Here is a 27,217-nt window from a genome sequence, read left to right on the forward strand (position 1 = left end):
TAAGAACATATAACTGTGATGAGTGGGGCGGGGCCGAGAGCCGTGGGAACGGAGCGAGGCCGTGGAGTGATTGGGAAATGACGACACCTGCTCCACTCAACGGTCTCGAGTCCCACGGAGGAATCGGGAGGATACAAAAGAGGGAGAGCGACGACAGTGAAGGACGAGAGAGGACCAGGCCTGGGTTTTATTTTGTGGTTTGCTTTTATTTGTGCGCGGCAGTCGCCCGTGAGGGGCTGTCGCGCTGTTTTATGTTTATTTTGGTTATTAAAGATTTATTTGAATGTTCGCCGGTTCCCGCCTCTTTCTTCCCGTAATTATGGAGTTTTTATTATTACACCGTGAGCGGTCCCCCCGGAGGGAAGGGAAGGGGGGGAAGGGGGGGGGAGTAGAGCGCAGTCTCGTGGGTACCCCCCGGCCTGCGAGGGGCGATGGGATGGGGGTATGTGACGAGTGGGGGCGGGGCCGATAGCCGTGGGAACGGAGCGAGGCCGGTGGAGTGATTGCCGGGGAATGATTGGAACAATGAGCGACACCTGCTCCACGTTTACCGGTCTCGAGTCCCACGGAGGAGATCGGAAGGATACAAAAGAGGAGCGACGACAGTGAAGGATGAGAGAGGACCAGGCCTGGGTTTTATTTTGTTTGGTTTTTGTTTGTGCGCGGCAGTCGCCGTGAGGGGCTGTCGCGCTGTTTTGTATTTATTTTGTCATTAAAGATTTATTTGAATGTTCGCCGGTTCCCGCCTCTTTCTTCCCGTGATCATGGAGTTTTTAATTGTTACAATGGTGTGCCGAAACCCGGGAGGAAGGAGGGACGCGCTGCCGAAGATCCCCTTGCCGCTTGGGTGAATCCGCGGTGCCATGGAGCAAGGCGTAGCAGTCTGGCGCCGTGGACGCTCGAGGCGGTGGGCTGGAGTGAGTTGCCGGGGACGGACGAACTCGCTGCCGGCCGCCCCGTGATGTGGGAGGGGCGGCTGCCGTCCGTAAGGGAGCGGGGGAGTCGGCGCCGTTCGCCCGGGTGGCCGGAGCCTGCTGCCATCCGCCAAGAATGGGGAGGAGCAGGGAACGGGGACTCCTGCCGGCTGCCCGAAACCGGAGGAGCCGTCGCCGTCCACCGGGCGGCGGAGGAGTGTCGTGCCGTCCACCGAGGGCCGTCCAGTTGCCACCGCCAGGCACCGCGGAGGACTTCACACAGCCGGTGGAGGGCCGAGCGGCAGCGTGTCTGGGAACCGGAATTTTTTTTTTTCTCTCTCTCCTCTCTCCCCTCTCTCGTCTCCCGTCGCTCCTCATCCTTCCATCTCCTGTTCTCTCGCCTCGTCTGTCCTTACCCCCAGGTTCCCGCAGGTCACCGTGAGCGGTCCCCCCCGGGGGGGGGGGGGGGGGGGGGGGAGTAGAGCGCAGTCTCGTGGGTACCCCCGGCCTGCGACGGGGCGATGGGGGTATGTGATGAGTGGGCGCGGGCCGAGAGCCGTGGGAACGGACAGCGAGGCCGGTGGAGTGATGGGAAATGAGCGACACCTGCTCCACTCACCGGTCTCGAGTCCCACGGAGGAGATCGGGAGGATACAAAAGAGGAGCGACGACAGTGAAGGACGAGAGAGGACCAGGCCGTTGGGTTTTATTTTGTGGTTTGCTTTTATTTGTGCGCGGCAGTCGCCCGTGAGGGGCTGTCGCGGTTTTATGTTTAATTTTGGTTATTAAAGATTTATTTGAATGTTGTGTGTGTCCGCCGGTTCCCGCCTCCTTCTTCTGGTGTTTTTTTGTTTTTATTGTCAATAATGTATGTGAATAAAAACATAAAAGATATTTAAATAAACATAAAAATCTAAAAAAAAAAAGAAATGCATCCATTAATAAATAAAATCATATATAAACAAAATAACAATGCATAAGGCAAAATATAAAATTTAGAAAAAAGGGTCTACGTAATAAGCTAATAAGTACTCATTTATTGTCATGTGTGCAAAACATTGACACATGAATATTGATTTTAATACACATTCTGTGTTTTTTCCAGGTGTGGCGTGGTTGGTGATTCCCAGAACATCTTTGAATGCTCATTGGGGCTGGTTGAATTTTCAAAGTTGGCGTCTTTTTGTGGTCCTCTGCTCCGTCCCCAGTCTGTCATCAGCACTTATTTTCAGACTGTTCATGCCAGAGAGCCCCAAGTTCCTCATGGAGGTGCGTGCTGACAGATACTTTTTATTTCAGACTGATATAAAAGTTCAGTTAATAGGCTGTGAATTCTAGAACTTTGTGTGTCTGAACAAGTTGCAGTTCTAGAATTTAGTAGAGCTGCAAATATTGGATGTACTGTATTAAGGTCCGTTACAGGCTGCATGTTTGTCAGGTTTGGTGGCACATTATTACACGATGTGTTTTCTCTTCCCACAGGCCGGACGTGGAGACGGAGGCTTTGTTTGTGTTCCAGAAGATGTTCAAACTGAACAACAGATGTGCCACAAAACCATTTCCTGTCTGTACCACCTCAATGATGTTTGCTTTCAATTCTAGGCCAAACCTTCCCACTTTTCATAAAGGAAACAACATTATTTTGGTTTGTTCTCTTAACAGGTACCAGGTCTTGTGATCAGATCCAAAGATGATGAAGTAAAAAACAGAGCCACTAGCGGCTCGAGATGTCAGCAGGTTCACACCACCAACTCAAACGGGTTCAGAGCACTTCTGATACATTACTGAGATTTTCTTTTCTGTGCTTTCTTAGAAGCTATTAATGCTGACATGAAGTCTCTTTTATGGGCCCTGCTGGTTCTTCTACAGGCTCTGGACCCCCATGAAACAGCTGTTTGTTGGACCGTTGGCTTCCAGAAGTGTCGTTCTGCTGATTATATTTTTCTGCATTTCTTTGGGTACTAAACTTAAATCATAAAATGGTAAAGGCAAAATATTCTGACAATTAAAGGTGTCAAGGTTTTTACACCAAAGTCAGTCATAATTTAGTTGAATCTTAGAATTAAACAAGCTGTTTTTCTTTGCTGCTACATCGTAACGTCAATATGTAAATGAGCTCTGTTCTGATTGGCTAAACATGACAGGTTGTTTTGCTACTGTACCTTTAAGATTTAAATCTGTTATAATTGGTTAAATTAATTTAAAAATGATGCAGATTATGAGTAAGTATGATTCAATGCTGTAATCCTCTCTGTGCAGGTATTATGGGTTATGGATGTGGTTTCCGGAGCTTTTTAAGAGAGCCGAGGATGGAGGGTCTCCATGCACCAATGTGTCTCGAGTCCAAAACTCAGAGAATGAAAGCTGCTATCCGGTCAAAACTGCAGGTTAATGTTACTAAAAGCAGACTGAATTAGACTAATCAATATTTTTCTCATCAGCAAAAGCACAAAAAATTTGGCAGGAAGTGTATTTTATTTTGTTGTCATGATATTCAAGTATTATTTATCATGGCTTTGTGTCGTTTGCCTGTGTTCGTGTGTTTTTGTAGTGTACATGGAGGGTTTTGTAACAGCTGCTTCAAACTTGCCGGGAAACATCTTCGCTATCCTGCTCATGGACAGAATTGGCGGGAAAATCCTGCTTTGTTAGTACAACAGGTTTTGTCTTCCAGTGTTTGAATGGCAGCTCAAAAATATTTTATTACTACACAACATGCTGTATGTAAGTTTTTGACTCTACTGAAGCATAAACATATAATATGTTAACATAATCTCCAATATTTTGAATTTGGACTGCAATACCTAGTTCAACCACTAGTTGTCAATCCTACATACAGCATATTTAACAAAATATTAAAGAACTAATAAAGTGCTATAATCATTATTTTATCATTATTATATTATATGATAATAATGATGCAGATTTTTCTCTGGTAGCCGTCAGTTTGGTGGCGTCCAGCATGAGTGTGTTCATCATCTATGTGGTGAAGACCAAAGCTCAGAGTCTGATCATGTCCTGCGTGTTCAGCGGAGTTTCTGTCATCTCCTGGAACGCTCTAGACGCTGCTGGTCAACTGACCTTTCCCCCACACAACTACGGTAAAATACTCAAAACTACAGTAAAGACAGTAATATTACGAAATATTATATATATATATATATATATATATATATATATATGCTCATATATGTAATGATGCTTGGTGAGCTGAAGAATTCTGAGAATTGAAAGAATGGATGTATTAATTACAGTTTGTATTCTGTAGCTCGTCAGCTCTGGGGTTTTCACTGGAGTGGGTCGTGTGGGCAGCCATCATGGGAAATGTAGTGTTTGAGGGCAGCTGGTGTGGACTCTAAACTGTGCCATACCTCTGCTGATGGTGGTTCTGCGCTCCTGCTGGCAGGAGGACTGGCAGCACTACGCCTGCCTCAAACTAAACAGACTGAACTCACATGATACACACACACACACACACACACACACACACACACACACACACACACACACACGACACACGGGACAGCCATATCATCTGGCAATCCTGTCATTTTGGGACCAAACACTAAACCAAAAAATACATAATATAAAAAAGATAGCATTATTGCTTACTGAATTATAATCATATAATTTCTTGTTTATACCAAGAAATTTTTTTTTGGGTGGTATTTGATTTTTATTTGATGGTATTATTTTTTTTTTTAATGAAAATAGTTTTGGTAAATGAATCAGAAGATATTTAATTAACTTAAAATTTCTCTTTTGATAGATTTTTTTTTTTTTTCAAACACTTTCTTGTTTGAAACCTTGAAATATAAAACCGAGTATCAAATGTTTCAGTGCTTTCAGCAACTTTATTTTGTCCAATCTGAACATTTGTAAATAACCATGGCAATACTTGCAGAGCAATGAGGTAGAGACTTTGAAATTCTAAAAGCGGGCTGCAAAAGGCAAAAGGAAGAAGCTTTGCACGATTATACGCTTTGGCACAGGAGCTTCAGCGAGTTCCACCCACAACCAGAGCGACTAACTAGTCCCCCGTTCTGTTAGGAGGGTTTTAACACAAAACACCAAACTCGCAGCGCGAGGGTTCCCACCTCTTATCTGCTCAAACAAACGATTTTAAAACCACTGGCAAAACATTTCCCTAGTGCTACATTAAAACAAAAGTGCTATTATTTGATACAAAAACTCATATACAGCACAGCAGCCATTCAGAGTTGCTAACGTGTATCCGATCTGATTGGAGGAATTGACGTGTTTGCTTCCGGGGTGGTTGCTAAGCAACAGCATCAGCCCCAGCTGTGATGTCACTTCCTAGAACATTTACACAACAGCCAACATGCTCAGCTCAACCATTTAATAGAGCATTTCAAAATTTTTAAAATAAAAAGGCTCTCCCTACAGGAAAAGACGCTTGAGGCAGGCAGAAACTTAAAAAATCAGTTTCATATGCTCTATGACCTAAACCAGCAGTAGAAAAGCAGGTAAAACCACCTTGGAAAAATCAATAAAATGAACCAAAAATAATGGTTTTAAAACACTGGTAACAAAAGAGAAGCCCCGAAGGGCACCGACTGGCTTTTGCCTGCATCAGATGGTCAAACCTGCGAGATAAACTTAATAATCTGTGCATGCAAAAATCTAAAACACAACTCTTAAAAATCAGATCTCCATGACGATGGCTGTCTGGTTACCCTTGCAATCGGGTCACCATCACGAACCCTTTAGTGTGCTAGAGCCTAGAAAATGACACGAGAACGGAAGCAGTGCAATACAACGCAGTGAGTCGCCCATTGACTCGCCGCTTACTAACTTAGGTCCGTTTTTTGCCACATCCTTCCCCAAAACAGTGAACTCAGTCCGGACTCTTCCCCACCGCCGTCGGCAGCGGTGGGTTTTTATTTGTGGTTCAGGCTCTTCTGGTTGCGCATGAGAGGCTGATGGCTGCTCAGCACGTCCAGAGAATGTTGCCAATTGCCAGCATGACCGACAGTAAGTTTATTTTAAAACAGGCCTGAAGGAGGTGAAAAAAAAAAAAAGACATGTCAGCGCAATACGGTATGAGTTTGGTTTGGTAGGTTGATGCGGTGTACTGTAAGTTTTTATCCATAAAATTGCTATGAATCACTTATAGGTGGTGTATAATTTGTATGCATGTCACACAATCATCATTTTCAACAGTACTGGAAAAGGACATACTTTAACATGACTTTAAACTTATTTAACAAATTCATATAATCTATATAACACTCAATGTATATATATATGTGTGTGTGTGTGTGTGTGTGTGTGTGTGTGTAAGAAATTGCAATGCTTGTTTTATAGTTAAATAGCAAATATTCACATAAAAATTTAAATATACATTAAAAACATAACATTTCAAAAGCTATTCATTTCTCTGTGTATAAATATATAGGTAACACTTTACAATAAGGGTACCTGAATAATCATGAATTAATGCCAAAATGAATACTTAATTCATCAAATACTAATGATTATTAAAGTTAGTAACTAATCATGGATTAATGAAGAGCTATCCTTAACTACAGCTGTCATATGGATTTACGCATGAATAACGGCAGGCTTAATTACATGTTAGTACATGTTTGATAGTTAATGCAATATAATTAACATTTGGGTAAAGTAGATCAAACAGCATTTTTAAGAAAGAATAAGAAACACTCTGACTTCTTGAAAATCCACACCACATCTCGTAACCGGGTTGAATACTCGCTGTGTTAGTACATGATGAGTTTAATAAGTAGTTAACTATGAATTAATAATGATTGGGCCCCCTCAAGTAAAGTCATGTCAAAATAATGCATTAACAAGCCATGAGTTGATGTTAGTGTATGGGTAGTTAATAATGAGTTAATTATCGTGGGCCCTCTCAAGTAAATTCATGTCAAAATAATGCATTATCACTGAGGAAGGGTTGATGCCCGAGAACGTTTTGCTTTTGTATGTGTGAGGTTTGTTTGGAGAGTAAGTTTTGCATATTTGTATTTGTGCTATTCTTTTTGGAGAGTGAGTGTTTTATAGCTATTTGTGTTATTTTTTGTTTTGGTTCTGAGGCACCATATTTTTTTGCCTACTAGATATTTGGATGAGTCTTTGGCACTACCACCTTTTTTTGTGGACCACAATAGAAAATAAAATAAATAAATGTAAACAAGCAGAACATTATGCTTAAAAAATTATTGTTCACATTCAATGATGCAGATGGTGTCAGTTGTCCCAAGCCAAATTACACCGGTGGAAGAGACCAAAGAATCACGAAAACTGAGCTGTAAACGCTTGGTTATATGACGTCTGTGCAGGATCTGATTCCTACCTGCGCCCTACAGAAGAACGGGCCGGGCTGACTGTTACATATTTGGCACATGGAGTCAATCCCTGTACGGGTCAATCTGGACCTACAGAGAGAACACAGAAGAGAGTGAGGGGAGATCCAGTACAGGGCTGATCCAACAGGCGTAGTCGGTATACTTTGCCTGTAACGATGTTCCTGCTCACCTTCTGTACCTTCTTGGGTCAAAACTTGCATGGGCTTTTTTATCTGCACAAAACGCGCAGTCCACGGCTTGTTCGAAATAGCTCCTCTGACTTCTGAACGTCCACTCTGCCAGAGCCTAGATGAACAAACGCAATACCATTCACTTCATCTACATGGCTAAGAAATAGTAAGATTAGTATATATAGAAGCATATAATATATACAATAATGTACTCAATCTATTACTGTTAAAAATGCATTTTTTGAAGTTGTAAATATATATATTTCACATTTAATTCAATGTTTACTTGCCATTTCTTTGTAATCATTTGTGAAATTAACTACCAATTTCTGAGTGAAAATACACTGGAGGCCAAAGATTTTGAATAATTAATATTTTAAAACGGCTTTGAAAGATCTTATGCTCACCAAGGCTGCATGCTTTCATTGATTAAAAAATACAGTCAAAAACGTAAAAACAGTTAATTATTGTGAAATATTATTGCAATTTTACATTAACCGTTTTCTATGTAAATATATGTTTAAACTGTAATTTATTCCTGTGATCAAAGTTGAATTGTCAGCATCTTTACTCCAGTCTTCAGTGTCACATGATCCTTCAGAAATCATTCTAATATGCTGATTTGCTGCTCATTTATTATTGGTGCTCACCTAGTTATTAATAATGGTTATTATTACTATCTACTCTGCAAACATTGTTTTTGCAGCTTAATGTTTTTTGTGGAACAAAAATGAACACTTTTTTTATCAGGTCTTTCAGGAATAGTTATACCAAAAAGCCCCCAAAAGCCAAAAAATTCATTCTCAAATAGATCTTTTCTGTATATTAATAACAAACAGCATCTGTTATGATTACAGATAAATATTTTGAAATGACTTTATTCTCTGTTATGATTACACCAGTTTGTAACTCACTGTACCGGTCGTTTTTCGATCACCTTTTAATGCCGCTATCCCTTGCTGAATAAAATTATTAATTCTTTTTTTTTATCTCATGCCACTTTGAATGGTAGTGTATCACATTTTCCATTAGGATATTATAATATTTATAAATTTATAAACTGTGTTCAACATCTGATGATAATAAGTAAATGTTTCTTAAGCACCATATCAGCGCATAACAGAATGGATTTCTGTAAAGCAATCATGTAGGACACTGAAGATATGATGCCTGAATGCCGCTGACAAAATGCAGCTTTGCATCATAGAAACATTTTTACAGAATATTCAAATAGAAAACTTTCAACTGTAATAATAATTATCAATATTACAGTTTTTTTCCCTTATTCTTGATCAAATAATTGCAATCTTGGTACGCATTAAAAAAAGACTATTCCAAGCATTACACTATCATTCCAAAATTATTCCAAATTATGCCAAAGGTTGGTTGCCAGTATAATTCTACACCTATATTTTTCAGTGTAGATGAGAGAGAATGCACAGACTATTGGGATATTTGTGCTTGTCTGTGTGTCCGATGCCTGCCATAAATGACCCCTCCGAAGTCCGCACTAGAGAGTTCGTCCATGATGTGAGCCAGAACCTCTGCGTTCAGCATTCACCCATGCAGAGCACCCCCAAACACCGTCTTACTGCGGCAGAGATGCTGGGCGGGGACAGCGGATGAAATTGCTGTCTTGAGATCACCCACGGGATGACCTGACCTGCACACAACAGCGAGTGTCGGAGAGCAGGGTCAGCGGTCAGGGGTCAGTAACGGTGTACGGTTAAGTGCATGTTATTCTCACATCCTTTGCTGTGGATCCGCCTGCTGGACAGTTTGTAGTAGAACTCGAGATAATCGTCAGGACTGCAGGGCGGTGCTGAACACAGGGCCTGCAGGAGCATCTTCACTGACTTCTCCCAGTCAAACAGCAGATACACATAACCTATGCAAAAACATACAAAACATGAAAACAAAGCACTATACATGTACTGTATACTGCATATGTGTGTTTATATATATATTATTTATTTATTTATTTTATTTTGTATATTATGTTTATGTATGTTATTTTGTTTTTTTTTTTTTTTTTTTTTTTTTTTTTTTTTTTTTGATTTGATTTCGATCTCTGAAGCATTTCTATTAATTTAATAATGTTAATTAAGGGGACTCTTCCAAATGCCACCCAAATAAGATTAATAGAAATATATTTATAACAAAAATAAAAAAAAAAATGCTCTATATTTACAACTATATGAATTAAGTATAAATCAAAAATGCATTAATGGTACATAGTCAATTGATATTTAGCAAATATGGCATATAAAGATAACAACGAACTTATATTTACTAAAAAAAATCTAACTGGCCGGCTCTATTATTAAAGTTGGATATAAGTTTATGTACACATGAAAGCAATAACAGATGCAATAATATGGAAAATTATGTTTACATTGAATTATGATAATCACAAATGAACAAATAGCCAAATCATTTTCAAAAATGGTCATTTTAATCATCCGTATGCAGTCTGTCTGCATGATCGATCAAATATGCATATAAAAATATTCACCTTCAAAAGAACTAACGGTTTGTTATTTTTTTTTTTGGTACTAAATCTTTTGTTTTTAATTTATATGTTTGAATGTTTATATTTTTTTGTTGATTATTTTTTTTTAATTTTTATAGTTGAATGATTAAATGGTTTGATGATAATTTTATTGTCTATGCATATAAAAGCCTATTTCCTGAATTTTTTTGGGTTGGTTTTGGTTTGGTTGTTTGGAAGCATGGATTTTTTAATCCACCAAGGGTGATGCATACAGTTTTTTTTTTGTGGTTATGGTTGTTTAAACATGGCAATATATTTCTATATTGGTCCACTTTGGTACTTTTTCCTGAGCCTACTTAAGTAATGAGATGTTTGTTGAATTTTTGGTGGTTTTTGCAAATATATACTATTATTGCTGAAACCTAATGACATATATCTCTGCTGTTACCTATTGTTTTTTGTGGGGTTGTGACAAGTAAAACAAATCAATACCGCCCTGAACGAAAACATAACAAAACATCCACAAAACAATGTTTTCCATTTTTTGGATGTTGGATTTTGCGAGTACGACCTGGCCAACTTGGTCATGTTTATTCCCCCTCTTTACCTGGACCAAACTTTCCAAGGGACCCAAATACTAAACGATGTTTGTCAACCAGACTCGCTACAGAGACAGAAAAGTTGATTATTTACCAAACTACAACTTGTTTGTGTTCAGAACCATAGTATATAATATAAGTTTCATATGAGTTTAGTGTAGGTCAGCTTACCCTCTGTGATGTCCCATGGCACTCCTCCCAGAAATACAGGAGGTAAACAGGGTTTTTGTAGTGGCGTGGAGGAAGCCGTCCTTCCCAAGTGTAAGTGGCTTCATTTACGGCTGCGAGAAACAGTCAGTCATAAAATCACAACAATATTAATAACAGCTATAGACAGAACACAAGGCTTTTAAGATGTGTTTTTTAAATGTTTAACCATTTTTAAAGCCTGACATATGAAATAAGTCAGATATATATATATATATATATATATATATATATATATATTATATATATATATATATAGAAATTAGTAAAAAATATTTTTGGTGCGATTGGCATTTCTAAAAAATGTATGCATGGATAATCAAGCAAACCTAAGTTGTTTCAGTCCAGCAAGTGTTCATCTTGAAATATTACTAACAATATTAGAATTATTCTTATGTTTACTTCATAAAAATCAGTAGATTTCACATCAAAAAGGTGAACACCCACCTAATATATTTCATTTTTAGCTCATACTAAAAGGTCTTTTACTTGTTTAAAGGTATAAAAAATCAATCAGATGTCAGAAGATATGTAGTAGATTGTTTTGATCATATTGATAATTTAGAGACCTTAGAAATTTGCACATATATGATAAGTATGATACAGTAGGCTTTACAGTATTCATTTGACATTGTGTCTTATAAATATGACAGTCTCAATATGAAATGCTGAAAACAAGCAGCAAGCCATTTGCATTCACACTGTGAGCATCACATTTTTAATAACATAGCATGTCAAGATAAAAATAGTTCAACTTCCAAAAATGCATCGCGAAAAAAATGCTTTGTTTTTGTTTCTCTGACTAGTTTTTTTTTGAATATGTGTAGTTTTTTTAGTGAATCTAAGAGTAACGCTGCCTCCTGTTCTGTTTAGCAGGGTGTTTAATGTCACTGTACCTGCAGCTTGTTTATGCAGTTTCGCCTCTCTCTCGATGCAGAACGTGGGTTTGTTCAAGCCCAAAGTGTCCCCAGCCGGGGCCAGGACAGAGCTGACCTGTGGACCAGCACCCCAACCACTGGCCCCTCGGCCTGAGCACTGGAAGCATTCGTGAAGGTGTTCAGGGGGTTCTGCTTCAAGCAGGCATCTGTGTCCAGTTTCACACCCTCCGCCTGCAGTCTGGGCAGCATCAGGGGCAACGGAGGAGAAACTCTGAGAGAGACCTAAAAGAGATGGATACAGATACAACTTTACTGTAACTTTGGAACACTGACACTGTCGCTATGGAAACAGAATCTTTTAAAGCTTCCACTTCCACTGGTTTTGGGTATCAGAGGGGAAGGTTGTTGCTCACCAGGTGGTCGGATCCTGACGAGATTGCGCTGTTCTCCGAGTTGACAGGGCTGCTGGATCCCGAGTGCAGCAGAGAGTGAGGTTCGAGCGCCGCCATCAGGCTGGAGAAGTGCTCCAGTGGATTTCTAGATGCAGCCTCAAGGGCCTGGAAAGCGTGCTGCTGACCCGAATCACCGCCTTTTGAAGCACCCAAGAGATCCGACGCTGCAGGAGAGAATCAGTCTGATTTTTATGAGATGTGTTATTTACTGACAGAGCAACTATTTTTATTTTTTACAGTTTTTGTCTCTTGACAATTATAAATATAAATTTAAACTTAAATTTGATCCTTTAATGGCATATTTTAGTGAAAACATAATTGCAAAATGTCACGAATGTGTTTCAAAATATAACATACATACATAAATATACATAACATTCATCAAAGAATCCTGAAAATAAATGTACCACAGTTTACATAACAATATTAGGCAGCGTAAATGTTTTGAACATTGATAATAATCAGAAATGTTTCTTGAGCAGAAAATCAGCATATCACAATGATTTCTGAAGGATCATGTGACACTGAAGACTGGAGTAATGATGCTGAAAATTCAGCTTTGCATCACATGAATAAATTACTTTTTAAAATATATTAAAATAGAAAACAGTTATTTTAAATTGTAAAAATATTTCACAATATTACTGTTTTTACTGTATTTTTGATCAAATAAATGCAGCCATGATGAGCATAAGAATCTTCTTTAAAAAATAAATAAAAATAAGGAAAAAAATACAGAGACAATAGTTTTGAAAGGTAGCATGTTTAAACCAATAAATAATACAAAAATTTGTATAAATATAAATATATAAATAAAATATAACTACTTTTTACAAGCTGCAGTGCTGAGTTTGGTGGCATGTTAATCATTTGTGTATATCTGTCCAAAAATAATACTAATACTGTGAAAAGACTGAATGAATGAGAGAAATGCTGGATGAGACAGCAGAAACCAGCTCGGTCTGTGTGTGTGTGTGTATCCCTCTATTACTGGATTTGGGTCAGAACAAACCTTAGGCACATCATGGCTTTCATTTAAAACATGGATGGACACACGCATTTACGCTTGTAATCTGAGATAGGGAAGCTGAAGGGAAAGTCAAAATTAAATGCAAGCCAACGCTGATGAATCCAGCATTCTGTCCTCTGTGAAAGGTGTGAAAATAATTAGTCATGAGCGAGAAATCAAGATATGAGACATCACTACAGTTCAGACCTTCCAGAACAATCCATCAACACTGTTCTGGAAGGTCTGACAAAGCAAAAAAAAGCAGTTTCTTTATCGATATATATATATATATATTAAACAACACTATCTGAGGTTTATGCTTAAAAAATAGCTTTTTAATATATACAAACACTGTATATAGGTATAGTTATAAGTATTTAAACAAATAAGAGAATCATAAATTCAATGAAGAATAAATTATTTATATGTATTTTACAGTAAATATACATATATAAAACAATAAAAATTTAACTGTTATTTATTATATATATAACTACATCTATATATTCAAGAAAGATTAAATTTATGATGCATTTTACAGTAAATATACAAATCATATAAACAATATAAACGTGTAAAAAATACATTGATTGTGAAGTGCATATAAAGTGCATATTTATATAAATATATAAGGATTTTTAAGGAAGTTTTTTGAGTTAATTTTTTTTTTTTTTTCTATACAAAATTTTGCAACTCAAGTAAAGGTATCTTGTTTAGAGGGATGTTTATATATTTTGTCGTATATATTTGAATTTGTAGTATAAAGTATTTTATTTATTATTTATATATTACTGTATATTCCTAGATAATCGAGACAAAAACACAGAGAAAGTGTCTGAAACTAGCTTGAACAGACAGATAGGAGTGGCCATTCAACATTTAAACATTACGCTGGTCACACAGGATCACTCACCGGGCGTTTGGGAGCAGGGTTGGGTCGACCGCTGGGACTCTGGGCGGCTCCAGGGCTGCTGGTTCCAGCAGGGGAAGCTCAGAGACAGCAGGCCCAGACTGAGTTCATCAACGCTGGGCACGGCAGCCAGAGGATCCTGCTGCTCTGGAGCAAACAGCATTCTGCTAACCAGTGGAGAGCAGGCTGTGCCCGAACCATCTATGAGAGAGAGAGAGAGTTACAGAAGCACAAAGACACACAACCGAACCTTATTTCCTACACCGACCTGCCGTGGGTCCAGTGGAGGTCATCATACCGCTGTGTGTTCATTACTGACCTGTTAAACATGTGACCAACCAGCTCAAACCTCACACAGTGCTGCTAGTGCTAAAGCCATGCTCAACTTCCATCACACGCACACTCAGTCTGCTAGAACAGCCTCACCACCTCCCGTCCCTGTGTGTGTGTGTGTGTGAATCACGTGTACTGTCTGTCTCTCTGGCCCGTCTCCCGTTCATGGCCTGACTCAGCAGAGAGACAGACAGAAGGGGGCAGGGCTCCAGTGATCACTATGATTCAGCTCATTTGATTTCACACACACACTCATCTCTCTCTGCTGATCCCAGGCTGTACCAGACACACCCTACTGTCCGACTAAAGGGGCGTTCACACTCACAGCGAGGTGACGGGGGTGTGTCCAAAAGTATTCAACATTATTGGGGCATGTCCAAAAACATGGGGTGTGATGGGGCGTGTCCAGTAATAATGTCCAAAACTACCCTTTTTATATAAAAAAACTAAAGCCCAGGCCAGAGGAGAAAAAGTAACACAAAAGTAAAATAAAGCATTACTTTCCATAAAAAGTAACTAAGTAATTCAATTTGTTGCTTTTTTAAGAAGTAACGCAATATTGTAATGCATTTCTTTTAAAAGTAACTTTCCCCAAGACTAGCAACATGATGGGGCTATGTCCAAAAGTATGAAACATGATGGGGGCGTGTCCAGATTTATGCATTGTCAGGGTGTAAGTAATAATATTGAAAATACTGTTTCAGTCTTTCTGCTTCAACATTTCATGTTTAATTCAATATGTTACTTGCTGTTTCTTTGTTTTCATTTGTGAAATTTACTAGCAACTTCTGAGTGAACATTTTTTACTTTTTTTAATTGTGTACTTTGGACAAGCCCACATCTAAATATCCAGTAAAAATTTTTGCAGATAGAATAAAATTTCTCTGACAAATCATGTTTCAAATATTAAAAAATGATATTCTCCAAGGAAAGGTAATGTGCCCCCCTCAATAAAGAGTACAATATTTTTGGTATTTCTTCTGTAATTATGACACTGCTTATTTTCAATATTATTTATTTTTTAAAGTTAGATTGTTAATATTTTTTAAGTGCATAAAAGTTAACTATACTAAAAAAATACTTTTGGCTATTTTAGATGTTTTTGGAAATGTCAGTTGCCATTCAGAACTAATTTTTCATTTGTAATACAACATATTCTGAGTGAAAGTGAAATTGTGTCACATCATGACAAAAAAAACATTGGTCGGGTCTTGATTTTAACCAAAAGGATAATGAATAGTGTGCGTTACATACCAGGATTTGCAGGTATGCTAAAGCAATTCTTAAGTATCCGTTTGCTGATTGGTTAACATTATCCAATATTCTGTGTGGCCTCAGTGACATTAGCAGAAGAGGAAAGCATCAGACTATCAGAGCTTCAGATTACGTTATTACTGTACAGTAACAACACTTACAATAAAGCATTTATTAATCTTAGTTCATGTTAATTTCAGCATTAACTAATTATTCAACTATTCAATATTATTTAATGGACCCGAGCTAACATGAACAAACAATGAACAGTTGTATTATTATTAAATAATTAACAAAGATTAACACATACTGTAACAAATGTTTTGCTCATTGTCAGTTTATGTTGACCTTAATGGGACCAAACATTTTGATTAAAGATGATGAAGGAATAACAGGCAGTGATGAACTGTTCACAATAAGACCAGAAAACATCTATTAGTTAGGTAATTATGGCCTGTTTCGGTGTCACATTCACTTGTTGGGATCGGTGTGTGTGGATCTCACCTGTGGTGTGTTTCCAAACGTTTTGCGTTTTGGTTCCTGTGAACAGCCCAAAGGCCCTGTGGGCTCCAGGATCTCCATAAGCAGCATTGCAGTGTTTTTTCTCTCTCTGTTAAAAGAAACAGTATGGCACATGCACAAAAGTGTGACAATTGTCATATAAGCTGAACATTTCCTTTAAGTCTACTTGCAACCAGTAAACTAAAGGGTAACATTACTTGTACCTGACTTTTTGCGCAAGCATATTCAGCTTGCTAGGATGTCTGGCTCAAAATTACGAATAAACACTTTTGAGACAACCTACCAAGCTATGAAAAGGGAACATAAGGTGTGTGTCTTAAAACCTAGTGAAAATGCATACATTTTTATGCATTAATGCTCATAATCTTATTTATTCTTCAGCAAATTGCCTTTTGTTGTTTGTCTCAGTTTGTGTAGGCATACATTGTGTTTGTAATATTTTCATCATACACAGCTAAGCTGCAAATGTTTGGAGTTGATGTAGAATTACGCTGTTAAAAAACTAAAACTGACAGTGCGTGTAAGACCCTCTTTCACACACATAGGCCGTCTCTTACCCTGCAGAAATCCATTAGAGCGTCTATATGCAGCTCAAAAAGACAAAGACAGGCTAATTTTAACTTTATAAAACAGTTCAGGCCGCCGCTGCTCCACAACACAAACCAGAACACGTTTCAGTCATTTTTGGATTAAACAGGTGCATGACTCCAGCATTAGCAAATCACGCTCACGGTCACGCGCACAGACCAAGTGATCTATATACAGTGGAGGCCGGGGCTAGTTGTCACACGGGAAGTTGTCACGAGGGTTATATTTCAGTAACTAAAAACATGGATAAATTAAACATACGAAAAAAATTACAATAATTTCTATATATAATGTTTTTAACATTTGTGATCAGAAATTGAGAAAAAAAATAGTATTTTGACTTACAATTTAAATCGAGATGAAAAAGCCAATAGTCTTTGCTACTTTGTAACCGCTATTGGGGCATGTTGTCACAATGGTCAGCGTATGATCAGTGAATTTTATTCTTGTGCAATAACGACGAAATCGATCAGTTACCTTTTATAGACAAGGCACACCTATCAGTACAAATATCAAACCATATAAACACATCAAAGTTAAATAAGAAACAGAAGACATCTTTATTTGAGTGTGCATTCTCTTTTATTGACATTTAAAACTCTTTATAATAAATAGAGATATAATATTTAAACAACACATGATTTCCCACAGTCACACAGAGAAGAGTCAGTAAAGCTGGATTTCATTTTTAACCTAAAGGGGAGAAGGAAGATCTGGTTTATGCCATCAAGCACATCATCATAACAAAAAAAGGTCTAAAACTAACTACTAACCAGTGTCTTCACTGGGATGAACGGCTCCAGACTGCATTAAAATATCTAAAATAACTGGATTGTGAGATATTGTATTCATCTCAGAGCTTCACGAGAACAAGAAGCTGATGAATGTCGGGAGATACACAAGTCCATAGTCCTAATTCAGTAGTTACACATTCGCAATTACAGAAAATACATACACTTCCTGTCGAAAGAGATGTTGCTACGGACATGAAGGCAGTGAATTCATACTGATGTGTTTTAGAGCTTTTGATTTTGCTAAACCAACAGAAAGTGACTGTGTTGTGAAACTAATAAGAAAATGTTCCAGGGAGTTCAACTAAGTTCATGTTTTCTAAACCAGTTTGAAGTGGTTTCTGGAAACAAATCTACTGTCGTCATGTGGATGTGGTCTGGCATCAGATGTAAGACATTGCATTCAGTAAATGCGAAAGATAAACACTAAAATAAACTGCACGGACTTTCTATTGATTTTAGGAAGATCACAAAGGCAGCAAATGAATCAATCACTCAGATGATTATTAGTCTTGTTTCACTGAGCAGATGGATTTATTAACTGGTTACTGACTTGCGGATTACAAGGTGGTGTCCAAAAAACTGTCGGCCATGTACTGTATATCCTAACGAGCTTCTAGATGCGGGTTTGTGCAGTAGTTCAGATGAGTTTATGGTGTAAAGACTGTCTTTGATGCCATGCAACATTCAACAGAAGAACATAAGAGGAACCTCCTGATTACGGGGCCGTCAATGTTACTTTCGCTGTTCTGACATCAGTTCTAAGTATATTTTTGATGCTACAAGCCAGTCCACGTGGGCGAAATATCTACACAGAGATGCAAATCAATGCGGTAAGCAGCAGTAGGAGGGTGTTGACTGTAGGGGGCGCCATCACTGCGACAGGGCCTGCAGGATGTCTTTAACCAGCATTGTGCCGATCAACATCTTCTCACAGTTCACCGTCAACTGAGCTCCGCCGCCTTCTTTGTAGTTACGGTGACCAGCACGAGACAACCGCTGCTGACCGTTTTACCTGCGAATCTGTAAACAGGAGCAGAAGGAGGAGGAGGAGGTGTACTGAGGTTTCAAAAGATCACAGGCCAGAAATACAGGCAGAAAAGCGAAGAATGAAAGAGTTTAACATACACAAATAATGGTACCTTTATTCAAACCTACATAAAATATACATGAACATACGAATTCCTCTAAAATATAACTAATACCAGTCCCTCCACGGAATTATCGCGATTCTGTGATCACTGAATCCAACGCAAAATCAAAAAATCCTGCATTATTGCAAAAAAATTAATTATCCCTAATTTTCTTAAAGTTGTAATGCATTATTTTCAAAATACAGATACGTGCATGTGATATCAGTGAGTGGTGTGTCTGACCATTGCATGGTCATTGCAACATATTTATAAAAAAAAAACATCGCAAATTTTGTGCAAATTCTTGCAAATCACCAACACACAATCAGTCATTTTGAATGCAAAAATCATAAGAAAATCGTGAAATACTCGAGGGACTGTCATACTCATACAACTAGTTAAGGCCTGATTTTTAAAACTGTATTGATATAGTTATCATACTTGGTGTGAACGGGCCTTTAAGGACCCCGTCCCAAATTACACACCCCCACCACTTCATGTGTGTGTTACCTGCACTCTTTATCTGAACCGCATGGTACTCTGCTCAAGTTGGCGGTGGCCGTGACTCTCTCAACGATGACGTGTTCGTTCACGCATTTCTCTCCCAGCGTCAGCTTCTCCAGGATTTCATTCATTCCCATCAGTTTACCCTGTGAAAAGAGACAGAGAGCATCTCTGTCAGATCAGTGCTCCGTCAAACTGTCTGAGACATTTGATGGAGCCCAGAGATGCCCAGAGTGCATTGCGACAAACACCAAGATTGTGAACAGTGTTGGAAAAATTCTACATTTATTTTATTAAGTAAACAGAAATTAATTCCATGTAATTAATTCAAATGTTAGCTTAGCAGCATGCTAATGTCAGACTATTGGACTCAACAGTGAACGTCTGTCTGGTCTCTTGTGCATTAACAGAGCTGCAGCCCACGAAGAGTGTTACAGTTCAGTCACTTAAATGCTCAAAAGTCTTTAACAGTGCAACCTTGGAAGGTAGCTGTCTATGTAGACAGTATACACACAGGTTTTGTGAGCTGTGCTGAGCGTGCTGGTCTCACAAGTGTCGTGATGGCTCAGGGTCACCCGGACAGGTTCAGTGTTTCTAAGCCACATTCCTAGATGCAGCATAATGTTACCTTGACATGGTGTGAGGAAATGCATAGTCATGGGTAACAGTCGCCAAGGCGATATCTGGAGACTGCGGTAAGAGGGAGGGGCAGCTGGAAGCAAAATCATTTCTAGAATAATATGAAGAGGGTGTGCAGCTAACAAAAACATGTTCTAAAAAACGCTTTGCTAACATTCCGATTAAGTTATGAAAACGTCTCAATGTGCAAAAATTTGTCAATGTTCTCGGAATTTTCAAAATGTCCAGTTTTTCAAATGTTTTTTCTGTTATGCGAACATTCCATTTTATCCTTTTGCTAACATTATTGGAGTGTTACTCATGAATGTTCTCTGAACATTCTTAAACAAGTAGTTAACAAATTAAAAAAAAAAAATGTTAGATGAATGTTAGACTCAAATGTTTCACAAAAAATTAATTCCATGTAGGGAATAGCCATATGTGCCGTTCACACGTTTTTGTGTATTAAAGATGAGTTAACAAGTGTTCTAGTAACATTACTGGAAGAACATTTGTTCATAACTTTGAGAGAACCTTGCCAAAGTTCTGAGAACATTCCCTGTTAGCTGGATGTGTGTGTCTGTGTAAACAAATCAGGAACTATAGGGGAAGAGGAGGAGACTGTAAGTGTGACGCTAATCGGCTACATCAGAGAAACTTACCATTCAAAAAGATTCTCTAATGAACAGCCGAAAAAAACGAGCCCCACGGAAGAGGAAAACATGAGTTTGTTAAACTAATATGTTCAAACAAATACGTAAACATGCTAACAAAACTACAGGCTGAATTTCAATTCACACACTATCCATGCTATAACATATGCTAGATTCAGATTATTCTACCACAATATGTTAAAAATAGTACACGAGGATGGGGTCTGTGGTGTCAAGAGCCAAAATTCTGGTTATAAAAGTATATAGTTTTAATGCACAATAGAAGAATTCAGATTAGGAAAAGCCTTGACACATGAAATTCATATTTCATGAATAATGAAAGATAGACATAAAAAACTTTCTCATATCAACTCTTGAAAATGAATTTCAGAGAGACACTGCTACATAGAAAGAGAAAAAATGACAGATGTTGTTTTGAGGAAAAGGAGCAATCAGAAGGGCAACTGTGAGTTTTTAAAAGCGAGAAAAGAAAGGACTGACATTCTCTTACCTTGCTCCTTCTTGAAGTCATTTTCTGTCAGAAACACAGGTGTCATTAGCTCCCCGACGGGCGGCTGGATGGAAACGAAGAACTTGCGGGTGTGAGTACTGACAAAAGTAAACAAAGATGCTTGGAATTGGAGTCAAGAAACTGTTATATGATTTATATGAATAGAGGTGAGCCAATCATAATGAAGGTGATTTACATAAAGAAATATGCAGCTCGTTTAATTTTAAAAGTGAAGAATGGCCATAAAAAAGCTAAATTATGACCATACATGGACCATTTTATTTTTAGTCAACGTCAGGATGATTAACCAGCTAACAAAAATAAGGTTCTGCTACTGCTCCCACTGCATTATGAAAATGTTCTATTTCTGAATGTTCTCCGATTGTTCAAAATGTGCAGTTTTTAAATGAGAAACATTCAGCGTTCTGAGACATTTTTTTTTTTTTTTTTCAGTGTTCTGAGACATTTTTTTTTTTTTTGTCAGTGTTCTGAAACATGCGCATAAGCTTTTTATAATGCTATTTGAGCAAAAGATACTAGATTTATGACACAGTTGTTATCAGATTTCATTGGTGATTTCAAATATGAAATTTAATCGTAAGCTCAGTGAACAGTTTGGGAGAATTTAATGTTTCCCCATTCAAAGTGATAGGAGCTGCACTTGCATTCCCCAAAAGGCGTTTCAAAGATAGCCGCCGAGTGAGATGACTTACTGTACCTTAAAGGGACTTTGGTCAAACGTCCTGTTAGCTGGGATCAAGTGGACATCAGGAAACAGAAGTTTATAATTTAGCTCCTTTTTAACACTCACCACAGCTGGAAGTTTGCTGCTTGCGTGGAATCACAGAAATCTATGCCCATCACCACGGTAACCGATTCACCTGCTGCTAGCACGTCTGAAACAACAATGCAAACAGAACAAAAATAAACCTGAAGTGGTTGTTGTAGATAAAGCTACTGTAGAAGATCTCATACTGCGCTGGGTTGCAGACCTATCTCAGCGAACTCTCGGATCCTCATCCCAGACTGCAGCCTGGGATCCTCGATGTGCAGGTTTTTGGTCTCGGAGTTGGTGTTGTTGGTGAACTGGATCTGGACGGCCACCATATTGGGCTCTGGACTGAAGGGCTGGCGGCTGAAGCAATACTCAACCGCAAGACCCTCACCCTTTATACGATGCAGGAGCTCATACATCTTTATCGAACCTGAAGGTGCAAGGGTCTGTGAGAAAACAGAAGTGATTTTATTCATATCAAATTGATCAAAATTTATTATACACTACCGTTCAAAAGTGTGGGGTCAGTAAGATTTTTTTCTTGGAAAGAAATGAATGCTTTTATTCATCAAAGATACATTAAAATTATCAAAAGTGACAGTAAAGACATAATGTTACAAAAGATTTCTATTTCAGGTAACTGCTGTTATTTTGAACTTTTTATTCAAAATGTAAAACTCTCACATTTCTGTCTTTTTTCCTTGCAATTATGAGTTTATATTTCACAGATCTGAGGGAAAAAAGTCTGAAATGCCATATTTCAAATTTAAATAATATTAAATATTACATTTCAGAGCAATCTAACAAATCGTTTATGCTTAAAACAAGAGAGAGAGAAAAAAAAATTTCCAGTTGGAAAAATTGAGTTTTATTTTTATTTTTAAATCTTGCTTTGCATATGATTTTCTTTTTTGTATTCTGAAAATAATAAAAAGAGGTGCATAAAAAAAAAAAAAAGAATTTAATTCAAAAGGAAAATGACTTTTATCTGCAGACTCTCTAAAATTATAAACTAAGATTATGACAATATTTCTGCTGTATTTATTGCAATTTACAATTTGGCCTAAAACTCACTGTAGGTGCAAGAATGGTGTCAGTCAGTGACAAACCCTCCAGATCAGACACCAGACTACTGGACAGGAAGTTAACCGGAGTCACTGAAGCCGACGCTGGAGCTGGTTCATCTGGGAGAGAGAGAAAGACAAATGATGTGCTTTTACATTCAAGTATTTGTCTTTGGTTTTGTATGTGTTGGAGGTTTTTACTCACAGTCATCCAGATCCAGCAAAGACATTTCCTGCGTCTCCTTCTTGCTCTCTTTTTTGGATTGTTTGGGAGGTTGTTTTAATACCGGCGTCTGAGCGAAACAAGAAAAAGTCTTGTGTTAGCTCTTATCCATGTGAATAACATTAAAATAGCATAATAGTACTGTTTATTAACACATTGTCTGTGTTGTTTTACCTCCTATTCAGCTCACGTGACAACAGTAGCATTCCACTTTTAAGTTTAATTTATTATTAATAAAAATAGAAGGCAGTATACTGTATATAATGCAGAGTATTCATGAAGTAATAAGCTGGTATTCTATTCCAATCTAGCCTGACCCTCTTCTTCCTGACGTTGGTGTCGGACTCAGACTCCTCCTCTGACTCCTCCTCCGACTCCTCCTCTGATTCGCTGCTCTCTGATTCGCTCTCTGATTCTGAAGCACTTTTCTGATTCTTCACTGCCTTCCTGCCACGCTTCCTGTCCTCGGCACTGCTGCTCTGCTCGCTGTGGGAATGATGGAGCAGAACATGAGACATTCGGTGAAACAAGCTGATCAGAACTTATAACTGACACTGATTTGGTGTATTGTGTGGATGGTGCACCTCTCTGCACTCTCCTCTGCTTGCTTCTTTGCTTTGGTCTTGTCCAGCTTCTTCCTTTTTTTCTTTTCCTCCTCCTCATCTTCCTCTTCCTCGTCAGACTCTGTCTCTTCTCCGCTCTCTTCACTCTCTGAACCGGAACCGCTTTCATCACTGCCGCTAGCGCTTGCCGAACCGCTGCCCGAGTCTGATTCTACCAGGAAAGCGAGTAAAATTGTGATGAAATTGTGCCGAAAAAAACAAACAAAAAATTGTCACATTTTCTTTGTGATGAAAAAACTAAAATTTAACAGGTATCAGTGTTAAATCTCATTAAAATGAACTATTTTTTTCCCGATATTTGCATGTACTGTGCATTTTTTGTCATTAAGGTTTGAAGACATTAGCTTAGCAATTTGCTAACATCAGAATTCATATTATTTTCATTCAAAATAGTGATGAATACTTAGATAAAATACATTATTCATGAATGAAAAGAACTAACAGGGAATCTAATTAAAATGAGTATTTTTCAATTTGTATTTCCTGTGTTGATTAGCATAGAGTAATGTCCGACAGGAATCAGTGTTGAATCTCATGTGAATTAACTTATTTTCCAATATTTGCATGTACTAAGCATTTCTTGTAATAAACGTAATTAACTTAGCAACATGCTATCAGCTTTCTGTTACAGCTAAGTGACTGTTACCACAGGTGTTGCCATAGAGACCATATTACCATATATTTTGGTTAGCATTATAGTATTATTTATATATTATTATAGTTTTTAGTAATATTTTATCTTTATGTTTTATCTTAATTTTTTTGTGTTTGCTATGTGCTTATTCTTATTAGTTTTTGTTCTTTTTAAACATTATTATTTAGTTGTTTATATAAATTTCCCATTGACAAGATCATTCGCCACAGTTTACCGCTATCTGCTGATTCAGTAGGAACAGATTCTCCTTCGGAGTCCGAATAGAACGGTTTCTCTACTTTCTTCTCCTTACGATCCTTCCGGCTTGAGCATTTGCTCCAATCTGGAATCTGCAAAGGATCGCAAAACACCATCAAAACAAGCTCAAGTACATCTGAAGGACCTAATCAGAGAAAGAGGTTCATATAACGGCCATGAATGCCTCTTTATAAGCAGCAGACATCTTTGTTTACACTCATTCATTAACATAATTACGGTTCTAGAGACTTGTGTCTCTCTTTGCTCAGTGTTTGATGTCTACAGCAGGGAAGGTTGTGCATTCATGGCCACTTTCATTCTCATTGTCTACATTTAAACATATAATTAAAGAAATCACATCCTAAAAAAAAGACCCCAAAGACCTCCAGCACTGAATTATCCAAGATTAATTCAACTTTATGTTGTTTAGAACTAAATTAGCGATTAGCAATTAGCACCAGGGAGTGCTGTAGGCCATTTGCAGGGTGTTTTTTGAGGTTTCTGGTCTTTAATCGTAGAATAAAGGCTGAGGAAAGGGAAAGGCTGATCTAGCACAGTACAGACGCTATGCTAGGCTGGTGGCAAAAGCTCTTTGGGTCTGACGCTAAGGGTGACTGACAGACTCACGCTGGTTAAAGTGGTGACTCTTTCAAGCAGCGTAAATAACCTGGCAAACAGGAAAGAATAAAAAGAAACGCAAGAACGATGCTGTGAGATGGCCAGAAGAAGAGGAAAGAAAAGAACAGAACAGAAAAGAAAGAAAAAGATTTAAAAAGTACACACAAGGATTCAGGTGGCACTTGTCAACAGATTAGCACGTATTTGGATACGTTTTATGTCCATATTTCACTAACAGCTTCAGTCAAAGCAACTGAAAGTGTTACATTCATACCAAGGACGATAACTTTATAAACAGAATCAATTATAACTATACGAGAAAAGCAACTTCCACACCACAGGTATAACGATAACAACACAGAAGATTGATATTATTGAGCAATTTTTTTTCGAGCTGCTGAACAAAAAATCAGAATGCATCCGATTTTAAAGAGAGTGAGCATTTAAAGTGTCAAACAACAAAACTGTAGTGCACGCTTACTGTATAATAAACATAAGGTTATCGCCCGTTGGTGTGGGATCTAATATAGTTATGGTTATAGTTATCGTTCTTGGTGTGAACGGGCCATTAAGGGGGAATTCACTCAGAATGAATAGCATTGTTTACATCCGTACATCCTTTAGTGTTCAATTAAATCAATTTGCTCAATTTAGCACTCAGAATTTTCAATGCAATTATGCAAATTGGGTAACTGAATAAACACGCCCACAAATGTAATGCTGAAATCAATCTGTACTGCACAACTCACAATCTTTTTGTGTTGTTATTAAGTACTGAGTGGTTACCCAGCTAACAGAGAACATTCTCAGAACTTTGGCTAACGTTCTGGCAAGGTTTTTAACAAACGTTCTTCCAGTAACTTTAATAGAATATCTGTTTAAAGTTATCTTTAGTAATGTTCTCAAAACGTTAGCACAAAAATGTTATTTATACATCATTCATGAAACTTTTTTTCTATTCTTAAATGTTTCTGTTGGATGTTCGTTTAATGTTTTTTAAATGTTACTACATGTACAAAAAAAAAATGTAACCATGAAAAAAAGTTAAAACATTAAAAAAAACTGGACATTTTGAATGTTCAGAGAACATCAGAAAAAACATTTTCATAAATAAATTGATATGTAAATAAAACATTCTTAGACCATATTTTGGTAAGCTGGGTATGAAATGCGGCAGATTAACACAATTTGACATACTTTACTGGGACCGTACTACAGCTGTTATTCAGGTGACTAAAATAGCTCTTTAAAATGCAAAAAGTCACTTATATTACTCTTTTTCTTTGATTAAAAACATACCTTTAATTTGGTTTACTACCTGCTGTCTTGGACAAACCATCAGAGATTGTGGCTGATTAAATTTGCATGTGTTTAGTTTACATTGAAATATTGTACGCAAGAGTGTCTGTTTAGTGAATTCACCCCTTAGTTTAGAGCTTTCAGAAGGTCTCTCAATGTGGCAATAACAAATCTGTATTAGGATGATGTTTTAATGCTTTGCTGAGCATTTGGTGTCACAGTAATGGAAGTGCAACATTAATATGAAGGTTTTGCAATGTTGTGGTTTGCTTGGCAGGAAATTAAGTCAGCAGATTTCAGACTGAGACACGAAAACACACACTTTAGTAAGGTTGAGCCAGAGGCCCGACTACATAAAGGACAGAGAGAAAAGCCACAGCACTCTTGTGGGCACCTCTCTCCAGTCTCCCAAGAGACCCATTCGGCCCCCACTGGTGTCTATGACCTCCTCTTGCTGCTTAATATGGTGGGCGGGAACATAAAGAGACAGACAGACTGTCAGAAAAGGGATGTGGATGAACATCGGAGGGAATAAAACTGATAACTCCCAGAAATCTGCTGTGAATAATGAGTGCTTTATGAAATAACAAACATGATTATGCAGACAAAAACCTGAAGCAGGACTCAAGACCCTAACCGATCAGTGTGTGGATGAATATGCAGATTTGCGCATGGAATATTAATCAGGAAGGAGTGGCATGTGTGAATGTGTGTCGGTGTGTCTGTCTAGTTAGTTCTAGAACTCTCAGTGATTTAAAAAATTCTAGAACCAAAGAAAAACATTCAGATCTAGTATTTGGACAAAGAATTTTAAAGGAATGTTCAGTTTTCAT

General features: G+C 37.9%; 1 protein-coding gene and 2 pseudogenes across 1 annotated transcript in view; 1 reads left to right on the plus strand and 2 right to left on the minus strand.

Moving 5' to 3' along the window:
• Nucleotides 1-5,335, plus strand: part of LOC109058076 — a 7,364-nt pseudogene extending 2,029 nt beyond the window's left edge.
• Nucleotides 5,336-5,815: 480 nt separating this feature from the next.
• Nucleotides 5,816-17,447, minus strand: LOC109058075 (annotated as a pseudogene).
• The window catches only part of LOC109058051 (AP-3 complex subunit beta-2-like), a 32,881-nt gene continuing 23,105 nt past the window's right edge, over nt 17,442-27,217 (minus strand). Inside the window, 11 exon segments of the mRNA XM_042714956.1 lie at nt 17,442-18,436; nt 18,439-18,494; nt 19,115-19,253; nt 20,891-20,988; nt 21,702-21,786; nt 21,883-22,111; nt 22,740-22,849; nt 22,935-23,022; nt 23,270-23,438; nt 23,537-23,726; nt 24,445-24,559. Of these exon segments, the coding sequence (XP_042570890.1) occupies nt 18,345-18,436; nt 18,439-18,494; nt 19,115-19,253; nt 20,891-20,988; nt 21,702-21,786; nt 21,883-22,111; nt 22,740-22,849; nt 22,935-23,022; nt 23,270-23,438; nt 23,537-23,726; nt 24,445-24,559 (1,371 nt within the window). The 3' untranslated portion in view covers nt 17,442-18,344.

The sequence above is a fragment of the Cyprinus carpio genome, chromosome A25, assembly GCF_018340385.1.
Source record: "Cyprinus carpio isolate SPL01 chromosome A25, ASM1834038v1, whole genome shotgun sequence".
Classification (NCBI taxonomy): domain Eukaryota; kingdom Metazoa; phylum Chordata; class Actinopteri; order Cypriniformes; family Cyprinidae; genus Cyprinus; species Cyprinus carpio.